The sequence below is a fragment of the Peromyscus leucopus genome, chromosome 10, assembly GCF_004664715.2.
Source record: "Peromyscus leucopus breed LL Stock chromosome 10, UCI_PerLeu_2.1, whole genome shotgun sequence".
In the NCBI taxonomy this organism is placed as follows: domain Eukaryota; kingdom Metazoa; phylum Chordata; class Mammalia; order Rodentia; family Cricetidae; genus Peromyscus; species Peromyscus leucopus.
The window spans coordinates 20,055,867-20,072,440 of NC_051071.1; the positions used below are offsets into that span (position 1 = coordinate 20,055,867).

Sequence of the window (16,574 nt, forward strand, 5' to 3'; positions counted from 1 at the left end):
GAAAGGTAAATGGATGTGAAATTAACCGAACTTCCAAACAACACAGTCAGCCTGTGAGTCTGTACAGAGGAAAATATTCTTGCTCATTCTTTAACTTAATCAGATTGTATTGGACTGGTCCTCACCTATGTGAATTCCATAATTCACTGAGCTTTGCGCTGATGTAATTTTTGTAATTCACTGATACACTACAGTCAGGGAGAAATCATACTGTATTTGAATATTCATATATGCTTATGAAAGGGTACTTATGAATATATATACTGATATAAGGGTTATCAGTCTTCAACAAGAAGGTAAAAGTACATAAATTGCATTCTTTCTGTTCCGACATAGACATACAAATAACTTGTAAAACTCAAGGCTCTGGAGCTCTAATGAGTGCACTAAAGAATGTACATTTTCCACTTTCTCTGCTGCAAACCCACCATACACATTGAGAAATGCCGCTCCAGTGCACTTGAATCATGGTTAGAAGGTTATCCTCATTGTCTCAACATTCTAGCCATTCTGACTAGGGTAAGAGAGAATCACAGAGTGGTTTTAATTTGCATTTCCCTGATGGCCAAATATTTTGAACATTTCAAAAAAGTACTTACTGGTCATTTGTGCATTCTCTTTAAGCACTATCTGCTCACTTCATTAGCCCATTTATTGACTGGCAGCTTTTGGTTGTTGATGTCTACATTCACAGTTCATTGTGTAATCTGGATATCAGCACCCTGTCTAAGGTATTTCTATAAAAAATTTTCTACCCTTCTGTTTGTTCACTCTGATGATACTTTCTCTTGCTGTTCAGAAACATTTTAATTTCATGCGGTCTCATTTGCTCATTTGGGAGATTATTTCCTGTGCTATTAGAATTCTCTTGAGAAGTGTTTTGCCTATTTCTATAACTCTAAATACATTCCCTATATTTCTCCATGGTATTTTTAGTATGTCAGGTTTTAGGTTAAGGTCATTAATCTATCTATTTTGAATTGATTTTTGTTACTGGCACTTGTTTTCCTGATTTTAACCGTTCTGGCTAGGGTAAAATGATACTTCCAAATATCTTTCATTTGTGTTTTTCCTGATGGCTACCAATGTTAACACTTTTTAAATTGTCTTTTAGTCATTTGCATTTCCCCCTTTGAGTTGCTGGTCCAGCCTATCCCAGAGATACCCTCCCCCTCTCAAAAACCAAATGGGATATGCATTATTCTTACTGCCTGCCAGAATTCTATGGTAAGACTACATTATTGAAGATACCAAATACTTTAATCATAGAGTAAGAAGAAACCAAGTTGGTATTGACCTTGAATTCTGGTCCTTTGGAAGTGAAACATGTGCTCGTAACTTCTGAGTCATCTCTCTTTCTGCAATTTTTGTAAGTTTTTAATATTTATTTGTGTGTGTGTGTGTGTGTGTGTGTGTGTGTGTGTGTGTGTGTGTTGGTGTGTTGTGTGTGTGTGAAGGTTAGAGGACAACTTCTGGGAATAAGTCAGTTATCTGCCTCTAACTTGTAGATTCTAGAGATCAAAATCAGATCATCAGGCTTGGTAGGGGAATCTTAACCCAATGAGTAATCTTGTCAGTCACTTAAGTTTACCTAATAACTATCATTATGAAATGGAAACATAATGTAGTTTTTCACTTGTTTCTCCGATGGCTTGATGGCTTGTGATGTTGGACATTGTTTCTATATTTCTATTACCCATTGTCATTTTTTCACATTGAACAAAAAAGAAGAAAATAAATGTATTGAAAATTAATATGGAAGAAATTATAGGGTGGTAGTCCTACTCATGTCCTCCATTTTTGCTTGTTTGGTTCTTCAACAGTTTAGAGTAAATATCCCGGAGTACACCTATGAAAGGCTCAACTATAGTGATAATGATTAATGTTGATTTATGTACAGATTCCTGGGCAGAGCCTTATTCCATGGACATCAGATTCCCCTGGCACCCAGGAGAGGGATGGTAAATCTTGTCCCACAGAATAGTAGAACTCACTCTGAATCAACTGAGCAGAAGTGGAGTCTTGTGATGTTGGTGCCAGACATGTCCCTATGACAGAATTGTTAAACTTGAACCCTGGCCAATAGACATAGCGCTCTCTCGAAAGATAAGATAAAGGTGGGTACCAAGCTCTATGGGATGGGATAGTGAAGGTGGCCTTGTCTCTCATCAGACTCATCCCTGGGACCAGGCATGAAGGTGGGGATTTGTCTTGTGGTGCAGAGGTTTGTGTTGGAGGAAGCAGAGGTAGGTTCTTGTCTAAATGTTGAGCTCTCTAAGCCACACATTTCTTTTAAGTGTACACATCTGTTATAATTTGCCTTTGTATATAAATTTAAGATTAAAGGTTTCCATTGCCTCAGATGATTTCTGCTATTACTTGAGAATGTACTCTTATTCCTTCTTAAAAAGTTCTAGTCAAATGTTAATATTCCTGTATCTTCATAGGTTTGGCTTTCTCTGGCATTATTTCACAGACTAGGTCATGCACTGTGTTGCCTTTGGGAAAAGACAGAGAACTTCTTTCAGTTTACATATCATTTATGAGTGCTTGTATAGCAATGTTCTATAAATTCCATTACATGTTGAAGGCTTGATCCCCAACTAGCAGTGCTACTTTGAGAGGTTCTGTATATTTAGGAGATGGGACTTTACTGGAACAAACTGGTCACTGGAGAGGTTTCCTTGGTGGTGGCTGTATCTTGCTGTGTCCCTCTGTATTTTATGGTTTTCATAAAGTGAACAGCTGTGATCTTCATTTCTGTACCCACCATGATGCTCTAATTTACAATGGCTAAAAAAAAAAAAAACCAGATCAGATGACCATGTATTGAAACAAAAAAAAAATTATTCCTCCTTTTACATTGTTCTGTTAGATGCTTGTGTTATAGTGACAAGAAGTGGCACTATCAAGATTGGCATCAGGGAAGGGAGGTCACTGCTGTAAGTGAAGCTCCCCATGAGGTCCTTAAGCATTTTGGAACTAGTTTGGAAGAGGAAGTCAGAAAACCATTAAGAATTAATCCAAGAAAATTCTAAAAAGTGATAAGCAGAGATTAGTAATGAATTCTGGTGGGAGCTGGGAATGGACTGATAATAACAAGGCAGATAAAGTAGATGTTTGATGTTCAAGAGACTGTAGGTGGAAATGAAGATTTTACTTTGGAGTTGAACCAAAGGCCATACACATTACACACGGCACAGAGCTTTGTCCCTGTGCTGAGATTTTGAAGAAATATGAATTTAAATATTATTGACTAATAAAACTTGAAAAGAAAATATGATGGTGGATGAATATTCAAGTTGCAATATCTTTATTATTCTGTTTATTCAAGCTTATAGTGAGAATAGGGATGCAAAAGCAGAGGAGCAATAAGTGAAGAGCTTGCAGAATGGGCATAAATGGAACATGTTTATAGTTGCAGTCATAGGTTCCAATACTAGAAAGCCTTTTTTCTTTAAAAAGTGATCTGAGGCTTCTTACTGCATGGGACAACCTACAGAAATGCTTCACTTCATATACTGCAGCCATGATCCAAGGAGGGTCAACCACTGCCCAATTTGGCATCAGCTGCATGAAGTTGCTTTTACAGGAATGTAAATATAAGACATATGAAGCTATGGAGCCTTCTACACAGATACTAAAGGAAAGTTATGTAAAATAGAGAATACTTCACAGGGTCAGGATCCCTGAAGCCAATCCATGAGATTACTATTCGTGAAGCTTTGACTGTGGGGTTAAAACTGTATGGGATTATATGGAGTGAGAGGATAGAATTGTGAAATGCCTGTTAATGAAAGTTGGAATAGACAAACAGAGATAGCCCAGGAAAGGGGTCATGTGACTTTAAATGTCAAAACAAAAGTACTGGCTGCCCAGTTTCTTTGGAGCACATATATCCCACAACATACTTAGAATGTGAGATCTAGATAGTATGTCATGTGTGCCTTGACAGATTTCAGTCTTCCTTTGACCCTATACCTCTTTTTAATGCCCTCATTCTTCTTTTTTGAGATGGAAGTATTTACTCTCTATACAGTATCTTAGTATAATGTAATTTAAAATAGTTTACAAGGGCTCATATCAAAGTCTTACATTGAAACTGGGATGAAAATTTCAACTCAGACTTTTGAAAAATGCTGAAATGTTTAACTATGTGGATCCATCCATTTCTCATTTTAAAAGGAAAATAAAACTGTAATTGAAATGTTTTTCAACTAGAATCAGCATGATATAACATTTTTTTTTCTTAAGGATTTAGAGTTAAACAACTAGTGTTTTTCAGTCTGAGCAAGAAGAACTACAGCAGATCTTCTATATTAATATTTAATACAGTAATTTTAGCTTTCAGGAACATCTACTAATAATAGCATTTTATTTTCTTTTGCAAAGTTTTAATTTTTCAGTTGACTTTAAATCTAGATAGTTCAAATATGAATGTATGTGAGTTCTTCTATGTGTACATGTATACATGTGGGTGTGTGTAGAGGCCAAGGTAGTCTTTAAATGTCTTCCTCAGTTGGTGTTCACCTAATTTTTTTAGGGTACCTGGCCTCTCAGTGAGCCTGGAGCTCATCATTCAGTGAGACTTGTTGATCTTTCTCTGTATTCCTAGTCTTGGAATTACATGTAGGTGATACTATCTATGGAGTCTATGTGAGTACTGGGGACCAGAATTCAGATGCTTAGGCTTGCAGAGCAAGTGCTTTTCCACCAAAGCCATCTCCCCATCACTGAAAATGTCGGTTCAACTCTATGATTCATCTCTATCTCTCATTGTTGACATGGTGTATTTCTTTCCTATTTCTTTCCTTCTCATAGTTTGCTAAGATTGGTACCGTAAATAAGTTTTAATTCAATTATCTAATTATATGGAGAATAATATAATGCTTCTACCCTTTCTGTTGAAACAAAGTTTGGGGGCAAATTGAATTCTTGTCTCAATTCATGCAATGTGACTCCATTTACTGAACTGCTGTTTGGAAGTACAAAGGAAAACATGCAGTCATAGGAAAGTGTTATCTAGAAAATATCAAGAGACTGGAATCATAAAAACATTGTGATTAGGAAGGAAATATCTAAACTGTTTTGTGTTCTTCTGTATCCAAAATCTGTGCAATATGTAAATGTAGAATTAGTGATGAAAATTTTCATTGAAAATTTAATGAAAATATATTTTAAAAGGAGCTAGATGGGTTAGTTTGTACATTTTTGTGTGGGGAGGTGATGGTGCTTCTTTTATTTGTTTTCACATGCACTAGAAATTGTTTGTGAAAGTCATACGGTTATAATATTTTGGTCATGAGGTACTGAGCCTGGTTGATGATGGAAACATCAACATTCACATTACAGTTTGTAACTGACTGACTTCAGTATTATTTAAAAGATAGAGGTTGAGATTCCCATGGTACCTGATCAGAAGAACACAGTCCATGGTGGGACAGGACCCTTTGAAATGAATCTGTCAGCAGTGGGTTCGGAGTAAGAGGAACATAAGTGGGAAGCCCTCCAACAGTGAATAGGTTTCTTTTAAAAATGGAAATAACATATTATTGGGATTAAACAAATTATTCTTTAGAAAATTTTCATCTAGAAAATTCTTGACTTCACTTAAAACTCAGCTTGACACTTTGGTCATGGTAGGGGTTGAGCCAATGCCTTTTAAATATTAAGTGCATGCTATAATGCTGGGTGACAAACACACTCACCTGAGAAACAAAGTTAATTAGCATTACAAAGCTCAATTCTTATCATTATTATAGTTAGTGACCTTTATTCCAAAGAGAGATATGAACTCTTATTTAGTCCTTATGTGGATATGTGTCCCTATCTTTTTATTTCTGATATAAACTGTACTGTTCTTTCCCCATTCTTTTGCGTAATCTATACCCCTATGTTAGTGGCCTATGGATCTATTTTGCATTTCATCTACTTTTAGACTCTTTCTTTGGAAAGAAAATGCATATACCATTCCTGCCTGTGGTTTGTTTGTTTGAGAAATCCAGGTAATTCTTTTTAAACATCATTAACAATGCTATTACAGGCTTAGCTGACAAGAGGCATTAGGGCTATTGTGATGACCCAGACTCTAGGAGATATGGTAGACCAGGCATACAAATGCAACATAAGGAAAGTTGGACCTCTAACTTCTCACGAAAGGGGAGGGAGATGCCATCACCTTTTAATAGGCCCATTTGCTCTCCCATTCTTATGCTGCCTACAGAAAATACTAGCCTGTCCAACACTTATATGGTGAGAATAAACAAATCTATAATTTTACATCCCTGCTTACCTCATGACATAATACTCTCCACAAGATAAGGTATTTTCAAGGAATCTGTTCTGTGAGTACAGAAATCAGAAAAACAAATGACTACATTAGTCAATCAAAAGTTCACAATTATTAAGAATCACCTAAACTGTATCTGAGACACTGTGAATTAATGATAAAAGGCCCATTAAATGGATTGGATGATAATTAGTGATATATATATATATCACTAATTTGAGGCAATAGGAAGGTGAATTGGCTGATCACAGTATATATATATATACTAATGTCCAACTCTTTGTGCTTAATTTGTGTATGTTCCCTGGCATGTGTTCTTCCTTTGATAGACCTACCCCAACTTCACATGTATATCATATCACTGTAGGTGTTGAGTTATAATGGAAAATGTCACACATTGCTTTGAATCAAGAAAGCTGGACAGAGAATATGAATATTATAAGCTTGATCCACAGGTGCATTCATACATCCTGTCTTACTGTAGCAAGCCCATCTTTGAAACAGCAATTTAAAGACACCCCAACCTCCAAAACTATATAGGTCCTGCTCACTTCCCCATTTTCTTCAATGCTGTCTTTTTTTAGTTAATTTCTAGATATCCCGTAAGATTAATTTTTCTGAATTATCTACAGAACAACACCTTTCTAACATTTTTTTTTTTTTTTCGAGACAGGGTTTCTCTGTGTAGCTTTGCACCTTTCCTGGAGCTCACTTGTAGCCAGCTGCCTCGAACTCACAGAGATCCGCCTGGCTCTGCCTCCCGAGTGCTGGGATTAAAGGCGTGCGCCAACACGCCGCTCCTTTCTAACATTTTTATAGTTCCCAGAAAAAATGTGCTCTTCCCTTATAATCTAGTTTGTCAGTCCGCATTAACTGTTCTTCTCCCATCTTTCCACAAAACCCCAGTTCTCTTGATTTGACAGTTCCCATCATCATATCCCCAGTGACAGACCAGGCATAAGTACTTTAGCAGTTCTGGAGATACTGACACTGGCCACAGTGATGCATTATCCTTATCTTTTGCATGATAATTTAGAATTTTAAAATGTTTACAGTTATTTTTTAAAAAGTAGCTAATGGATTGTGCATTTCTCTTTTTATTGTGGAAAAATACCTGACAATAGGAACTGAAGGGTTTTTTTTGTCGGGGAAGTTGAGGCAATAGGAAGGTGAATTGGCTGATCACACCATATCTCTCCTGAGGAAGCAATGTTGAAAGCTGGTGCACTACTCAGTTTCTTTTTTCTCAGTCTAGAAATCCAATTCCTGAAATGGTGCCGCTCACATTTAACATGAGTCTTCCCACCTCACTTAATCCATTCTAGAACCTTCCTCACAGAGGTTTTTGTCTCCCAGGTGATTGATTCTAGGTTCTGTCAAGTTGACAGGCAATATTAATAATCACAGAATGTGAAAATTACATCAAATAATTATTAGGCTGAATAGCTAGGGAAAAGGACAAAAAAATCTTCTCATGCTTAGTACAGGCATAATTTCAATTGTCAGTCTGTGGTGACCGAATCCATACCCCTTTAGCCCAAGTGTAATGACTGGCTAGATATTGCTCTCCTTCAATTCATTTTCTCAGTAGCTTTTTCTCCCAGATCTTTTTTGTTTGGTAGGTTTTGGTTTTTTATTTGTTTTTTTTTTTTTTTTTTTTTTTTTTTTTGAGACAGGGTTTCTCTGGGTAGCTTTGGTGCCTGTCCTGGATCTCATTCTGTAGACCAGGCTAGGCTCAAACTCACAGAGACTTACCTGGCTCTGCCTCCTGAATGCTGGGATTAAAAGCGTGCACCACCACCACCACCGCCCTGCTTCACTCAGATCTTATAAGGTCTCCAAAATGCTGTCTTTTGCATAAAGTTTACTTCTGAATCTAGATAGACTATCTATACTATAATTTGACTAACAGGACTTGAGACACTGTGTAAATGATGGAGGGAGGAGTCTCTCCTAGCTGCGAAGGTGCTCAGATGATTTCACTTCTGACCATTGTCCTTGAATATGACACAGTATCCCTAAAACTCACGAATTTCTAGAAAATATCCCAGAGGTCTCACTCTCCTGCAGCTGTGCTATGTATGTGCTCAGCTTGGAGCATAGCTGTGTTACCTACGTTGGCATTCCATGTCCCTCATGGTTTTGACATGATAGTGAATCTATCATTACTCTACCTTGCCCTTCCAAGCTATGACTGTTATTTGCTCTTTCAGAAGATTCACAGTACTTTGAAGTGATAATGCTAGAACCTGTAGGCCAACTCTCATTCCTGGTGCCATCCTGCTCTGTCTTCACTCACTGAAAATCTGAGTTAACTATGCCTCACCACCAGTCCTTTCCATCATCAGTTCTGGTCATAATGCATATGACATTTAACATCTTCCATAATATTTATCACATTTTAAATGAAAAACAAAGTACATGTATCTATACTTGCTCAAAGTTATCTTTTGAAATATGATGCATTATAAAATGGTTAAATCAGCAAATGCATTTCCTTACATCCCTAACATGTTTTTGGTAAGAATCTAACAAACAACAAAATCTATTCTCAAATTTTCAGTTGTGCAATAAGTCATTACTAACTGTAATTATCATGTTGAATATTAGTTCTGAAAGTGTTCTAGATCCAACTTTGCATCTTTATCAGAGATTCCCTTAACACCCCAAGCCTTGTGCTACTAAAGTTTCATTGTAGTAATAACATCTATGAATACACAATTTTAGCTTCTACATATGTTAGAGATATTTTCTCCATTGGACTTACCTGACATGAGTCAGATTTATCTATATTCATGCAAGTGTCAGGATTTCTTCCATTTTTGTATTTGAATGTGTTCTATTTTCTATATACACCACATAGTCTTCATCTACCAATGGGTGTTAAGTTGGCTCCATGTTGTTTTGTGTGCATGAATAATGCTAAAATGAAGATAAGAGAACTTATATTTCTTCAACATATTGCTTCCACTTCTTTAGCTATTTACATAAAGATGAGATTAAGAGATCACATGGAAGTTCTCTCTATAATTTTTTTATGAACTTCTGTAGTTTCTCATAGTGGATCTACTAATTTTCCATTATCACCTACAGTGTTCAAGAGCTTCCTTTTTTCCACATTCCACACTTAACTTTTATCCTTTTGATAATAGTTAAGTTTTTTTTTTTTTCTTACCCAAGCTTCGATTCCATGATCAAGGTTATTGTTGCTTTAGAAGACTTAATCCTAATTAGGTTGCAGAGTGCTCAAAATATTTTCTGGTCTTGTTTTTGTGCATGTTTCTGGATGAGCTGAATCAATGAAATGTGCAGACCTCCTCATGTAAATGCTTAGAGAATGAGAATTTTGTAAGAGAAAATTGTCTTTTTGCTGAGACTCTGGCCTGCCAGCCCTCGGCTTGAACAAAGCCTTTTCTTAAATCAGAAGTGGTGACTCTAGGTTCTGAGATACTCTTCAGGGCCCACTGATACTGGATCTCCTTCTACTCCAGTGGCTGTTTATTCCCAGGATTTTCTTACCTGCTTTCTTTCAGTTTCTAAATATTGGAGCACCTGAGGTTCCTTGCCTCATCCCTTCCCTGTACACATTGCATCATTCATCTCTTAACTCTATTTGATGTTAATTTTATGTTATACTTGACCTTATATGGCCAGATATCTTGAATTAATTCCCTGGCTTCAGACTACGAGTTCCAGACTTATTCAACTATACAATTGAAAAATCTACTAGAATAAGAATATCATTATTCTAGAAAACATGACGGAAAAGACTATTTCCTCAAATATGTTTTCCTCTGCTGGTATTTTCTGTCAGTAAGTGACACAATATCCATTTTAGTATCATGAAAAAAAAATAATGTGTAAATTGTGATTTTTTTTTTTACATTCCCAGTGCTATCAGCTGGAGCACCAATAAGCCTTCAACACGGCAAGCCTCTTCTGAACACATTTATCCCACTGCATAATTCTCCTCTCAAAACTATCAACTCTCTCAACTCTTGGCAGACACACTGTATTGAACTTGTTTCTACCTCAATTGCTGCTTCTAGGTAACCAACAATGCAACCAGAATCACTTTTCTAAAGTATCAATCACATCATAGACGTTTTTCTTTATTGAATGTTTCTTAGACTACAACCCACACTCTTCACTACAGTTCAACATTTTATTTTCTCTCACTATTCTCTAGCTCAACTGGACTAAGGATTAGGATCTCAAATAAATGAAGAAGTTTACAGTAAAGGGTTTTTAGATTAGCTCTTGTCCTGCTGGAAAATATCTGCATGAAAAGCTCTTTTCATTGATAATACTGTTTTAATAAGTAAATGTTTAGCTATACAAATTTGGCAAATAGGGAAGCAGCGACACATTCCAGCGACATTGGTTTGGATTTAAAGGCAGAAGGATCACGATGGGCAAGAGCAATGGATTGGGTTTGACAGGACAGGAGATAGAGAGCTGGAACAAGATTTAAGTCCCAAATTGGGATAGAATGTAGGGCTAGGGTATGAAAGTCCAAAAAAGATGACAGACTTAAGACAATTAGAAGTCAAGGGAGGTAGAGGAATAGAAATCCCCACCAGCCAAGGAGACCCCGAAGACTCCGGTCTTGAGCACAGGGATTAGAGAGGGGTCATAAGAGGCCTGGGTCTTCTCCCTGCTTTCCATGTGAGTCTCTGGCACTGCTTGCCTAGCAGCGTGGATATGCAGCTGGAGGTCAGTATCGTTCTCGTAGGCATTGAGGTTCCAGCAATCCTGGCTTAGGTTCAGAGGTCCTGGTTTGGGAACAAAGGAAATTGACACTCCATTTTTCACCCAAGGTTTGAAGGCAGATGAGGGCTTGGGCTCTGTATTCTGTCTTCTGTTTTTCACCTCTGAGACTTCGAACCACAGCGGTCCATCAAACCGTCTAGTCCCCTTCTTGCATTGGCTGAGAGCCCTCAGCACAGTCTCCTTAGCACAGGGATCTGGACACTGGTCAGGACTCTCTGCAAAGCGGGTTCTATGCTCCAGAGAGGTTGGAGGGCTGCCTCTACCCTCAGGAGGGGCAATCTTGACCGTCACTGGGCTGCAGGTCCATCTAGGGTTCCGTACACTCCAAAGCCATCGTTTCATATACCTGTCCCAGGCGCTGGAGAGATCTAGGCCCAGGGTGGCCTCTGCTGGAGGTCTAGTGGAGGAGCGCCTCCAGGTTCCCACTACCTTCTGGGGCGTGTGGAGGTTCCTGTGGGACTTGAGGTCAGGGTCTCGCTGAACCCAGTCAGACCAAGGTCTAGACCTTGGGCACCTGGGGGCAGAGGCAGGCATTGATCTCTGGGGCGAGCCCAGGGAGCTGCCCATGCTCACAGCTTCCGGCAACCAAGGACCTTCCAAGGGCAGGACCGTTGGCTTGTGGTCACGAGGCTGGGAGAGGATGCTGGGAACTCACACACGTGCTGTAGTTTCAAGACAGTGGGTCCACAGTTCCCACTGGCCTCTCCCAATGTGTGTTACTCATTTGTACCTGCACTTCACTCTTATGAACTGTACAATTCTTAAATGTTTATAAATACATGCATAATGTAATCATCAATCCAGAAACACATTCCTATCTATTTGCTCCATAGCACTTAATCTCTCTGGAATCGACTGTGTCTTTCTATTGGAGTAGTCTTGGGTGGCTGGCTCTTTCTCACTTCCATTCCTGCTGTGGCATGCACCTCATTTCTTTTTATGCCCCAAATTATTCCATTGCAGGGATAATTGCATTTGTTGATCACTTCCATCAAGTGCAACATGTCTGTTGGGAACAATCCTGCTTCAGAAGCTGAATGTATGTTGGACAAATTAGACTCGCTGAGTCATGGTAATCTCTGGTTTGACCTTTTAAGAGACCACCAAATTGTTCTCAGTTTTGCACTATGTGACACCTAACCAGGAACCTCACTTTGATTATCCTCTTGCCATTTAGAGAGAGGAGGTGTAATGATTTTTGGAGTTCACAGAAATTACATATGAGCTGTTTACAGAGCAAACTTTCTTTCATTATAGGAAAAACATGAGCATATTCTTTGAATACTTGTAGCTAGAGTTTTCCTGCCTTGCCCACAGTCAGGACAAATCTCTAACACCTGCCAGTCCCACAGATGCTCAGACCCAACCAAGTAAACACAGAGACTTATATTGCTTACAAATTGTATGGCCGTGGCAGGCTTCTTGCTAACTGTTCTTATAGCTTAAATTAATCCATTTCCATAAATCTATACCTTGCCACGTGGCTTACCGGCGTCTTCATATGCTTCTTGTCATGGTGGCAGCTGGCAGAGTCTCCTTCCGCCTTCCTGTTTTCTCTGTTCTCCTCTCTATTGGTCCCGTCTATACTTCCTGCCTGGCCACTGGCCAATCAGTGTTTTATTTATTGACCAATCAGAGCAATTTGACATACAGACCATGCCATAGCAAATGCTCTTAAGAAAAACTAAATACCTAGTTTTCATTTCATTATGTGGGATGTATTTTTCTTCTAGAATAGTTGTTAATGTCATTCTTTACTATTTATCTTCTATGGAAAGGTTGGTTGTAGGCCACAGTTTAAATTTTAGTACTGATGTTCATTTCATGTTGACTCCTGAAATGTTAGCTTGCTAGGAATTCATATATAGTTGTCTTTATCTTTGGACACTGATGCAATCTGTCTCCCCACCTCCTTCCTTTTTATCTCTTTTCCTCTCTTTCTCAGTCCCTGTATTTATGTCTTACTTTCTGTTTTGTACTGTTACTGTATGTTTTATAGTTTGGAGACTGAGTTTGCCCCTGTGCCCCAAGTTTTTCATATGTGGAAAGCTAGTTTTCTCAGTTTGGCCATAATAGCAAGAGGTCATTAGTCTACTAGAGGTGTGCCCACAGAAGAATTTAGGAAATTGTAATGGGTTTCCTTGATAAGCTATCTCAAGAGTTCTGTTAGAAAGAAGCAAGTGAGCTCTTTTATGGTGCCTTTGGGCCCCTGTACAAATGTGATCTACCACCGTTCTTGCTTATGAACCTTCCATCATCGTGACACTATCCACATGAGGTCTTCAAGAGAGCCCATCTGAAGCCAGTACCCTGCCTGTGAACCTCCAGGACTGTGATCAGAATAAACCTTTTTGTTTTAGAAGGTAGCCTACCCCAGGTACCTCATCATAACAGTAACGAATGGCCACTGTGTGTATGAAGTAAAAAAGAAAGATTTTCAAAGCTTAAACAACAAAAGGTTGTGATGCTAAGTGAATATAATGATCACTTTTGAAGGACTGTTAAAGACACTGTAAAATGCACTATACCCTTTAGCATTTTTTCCTAGGTGCATGTGAATAGAAAACCCCTGAATGGGTCACGATGCTAAGGGACAGAAAGCAGAGGGACGCAAAAGAACCAAATTCTAAAACAAAGTGGTTTCACTAGGATTGGAAGGAGGTATTCGGTGGACACTAAAAAGATTTTGATAAGAAGGTCCAAGTTGTCAGGAATTCAGAGAAAAGCCTCCAGTACTGCCAAATGAAATTCTTTCCCCTCACTGACTAGATTATTTTCATTCCCCCAAGGGTCCTTAAGTAATGAGCTCAAAAATACAACTTTGAAAACAGAAAGTCATTCTAAACTGTAACATTCTTGTCAATCTTGCAGTTCTTGATAATGATGCCAAGAACTTAGAGCCCTCGGAATCCTTCAGGAAGTATTATCATTGTAGTGGATGAGTAATGCCTGAGGGTACAGATTTCTTTAAATGAATGTTTTCTTCTTGATTCTAGTTTTCTGTGTCCTATAGGAAACTGCAGTAAGCTCACTGAATATTGTATTAAAGTGCTTACCCCAGTTAGTATTAACTATCAACTTGAAACCCAAAAATTTAGTCTCAACTAAATGACTTTATCGAGTTGCTCTGTGTGTATTTCAGAGAGGGATTTTTCTTGATTGTTAATTGATATGGGAGGGTCTATCCCACATTGTGTAGCACAATTCATTGGGCTGATAATCCAACACGTATAAGAAAGCTAGCTAACTATGAGCTAGCAAGTGAGGCAGCAAATGGTGTTCCTTCAGGTTAATGTGTTTCAAGTTCCCCTTTGAGCTCCTGACCTGTCTTCCCTCAGTGAAAGAATATAACCTGGAATATGAAGTAAATCCTCCACCCAGAAGTTGCATTTGATTGGAGTGTTTAATCAAAGGAACAGGAAGCAAGCTAGAATATGGTCTAAATCTTAAAAATCTTATTGAAAATATAACACAAATAGAATGCATGCACACAAAATGGGAAAAGACGAAGCTAGATAAAATCTCCAGCATGGCTAGGGGAGAAAATCATACCTCACTGTGTAGCTATTGGCAGTTAATGGCTTCTAGAAGAAGTAGAATCTGTTTCCTTCAGGGCAATCCTTGAACTCTCATTCATGTGCCAGTAAAAGTTCCTGTACTCATGGACTATAAGCAGCACTAAATGAACTCAGGGGGTTTTAAACAAAAATGACCATGAAACCAGGATTTGAAAATGATGGTAGGTGATAGCATGCTTGATGGAGAGGGAACAGAGGATGCATTTTATCAGCACGTTATACACATGTATGACATTCTCAAACAACAAAAAATAAAAGCAAATGAAATTCTTTGGAAAAATATAGCATGAATACATCATTTACCACATTCCCTCCCAACAGAAACAAGTTCCTACATAATTTCCCACCTCTTTTATAGCTTACTCCATCCCCTGAGCAATGCTGCACGTGTGTTTGTTTCTCTATGCTGTCTTCCATTTCAGCTCATAAGCATTTGTATTTTCTTATTTTGTCAAGGTGAGGGTCAAATTTTATTTATATTTTTAATGTCTTCTCTTAAATTCTACCTTGAGAGTATTCTTAAGTAAATGCTTAAAAACATCTTGAAATGCAATTAAAATACCAAACAATTCACCCATTTACCTTTCAGGTTTCATTAACTTTTAGTATAGTCCCAGATATGAGTGCTCATCACAATGGTGAGTGTTAATGGTTCTACCACGTTACAAAGGAACACGTATCTAAATTCTATCATCTGTTTCCCCCAACCTTCTCTCAGCCATCAACAACTACTAATATACACTATATCTCCATTATATTGCACTTTCAAAGACATCTGTTTCTGTGGAGTTGCACAACATGTGGCACCTCCTGACTGTCTTTTAACATTGTTCTAATTGAATCATGTATGCCAATACTGTTCATGTCACGAAATTGTGCTATTGTGTGGAAATATTACACTTCATGTAGTCTTTCATCAGCCAATTGATACATAATTTGTCTGTGCATTTGTATTATGAATAACAGAGCTTTACGTATTCACAGCTGAACAACTTTTACTCAAATATCTTCATTTTTCTTAAAACAAAATTTCTGGCCATTTGATAATGCTTTTTATTGAAAGACCAGAGAAAGTGTCAAAATGTTCTCCATACTGGCAGCAGCATTTTGTTTTCTCCAGCAGTGCATGAGGGTTCTGATATCTATCTGTGGCCCTCCAACTGATGATCACCTAGCTTTTGATTCTAGATATTCTGCTCTGTGAGAAATGGTGTTTCAGCAGAGATTGCTTTATATTCACTTAATGAACAACTTGGAACATCTCATGAGCTCAATTTACACCAGCCTCTCTTTGTTGAAGAAAAATAGATTCACATCCTTGGTTTTTGTTTAGCTGGGCTATGTGTCCATTTTATGTTTGGCATGCTTTTTTTTCAGTTAAAATGTTCTATTGTATTTACTCATTTTCCATTGTATTGTGTTGCTTAAGGACATTTCCATACACATACATAGGTTATGCTGAGTGTATTGTCCCTCTGCCTCGCTCTCCTCTCACTTCCCACTCCTTCCCCTTCCTATACATATCCTATTATCTCCAAGACAGTTTCATTTCTACTTTTGTGTCATGGGTATATAATTGATTTTATATATCTACATAAAAATTAGGATCCACACATAAGAAGAAACATATATTCATTTTCCTGAGACTGGCTTTATTTCTTGATATGATTATCTCAACAAGTATTAATTTTCCTGAGAATAACATAAGCTGGGTGTGGGGGGGTGGTAAAAAACACAAGTTTGTTTTCCATTTCTCTGTTATTAGACATTTAGGTTGGTTCATAACCTACATAGCTATTTTTTTTTTTTTTTTGGTTTTTCAGGACAGGGTTTCTCTGTGTAGCTTTGCACCTTTCCTGGAACTTACTTGGTAGCCCAGGCTGGCCTTGAACTCAGAGAGATCCGCCTGGTTCTGCCTCCCAAGTGCTGGGATT

The 16,574-nt window shown here is 38.0% G+C and overlaps 1 protein-coding gene across 1 annotated transcript; it reads right to left on the reverse strand.

Annotated features, from left to right (window-relative positions):
- Positions 1-10,583: 10,583 nt before the first annotated feature.
- Positions 10,584-11,672, reverse strand: Pom121l12 (POM121 transmembrane nucleoporin like 12). Its single transcript, XM_028887416.2, has one exon. The coding sequence runs from the start codon at positions 11,627-11,629 to the stop codon at positions 10,832-10,834; it is 798 nt and encodes a 265-aa protein (XP_028743249.1). The 5' UTR covers positions 11,630-11,672; the 3' UTR covers positions 10,584-10,831.
- Positions 11,673-16,574: the final 4,902 nt, after the last annotated feature.

Coding starts and splice junctions, on each gene's coding strand:
- Pom121l12 (XM_028887416.2), bottom strand. CDS start 11,629: ATGGGCAGCTCCCTGGGCTCGCCCCAGAGATCAATGCCTGCCTCTGCC.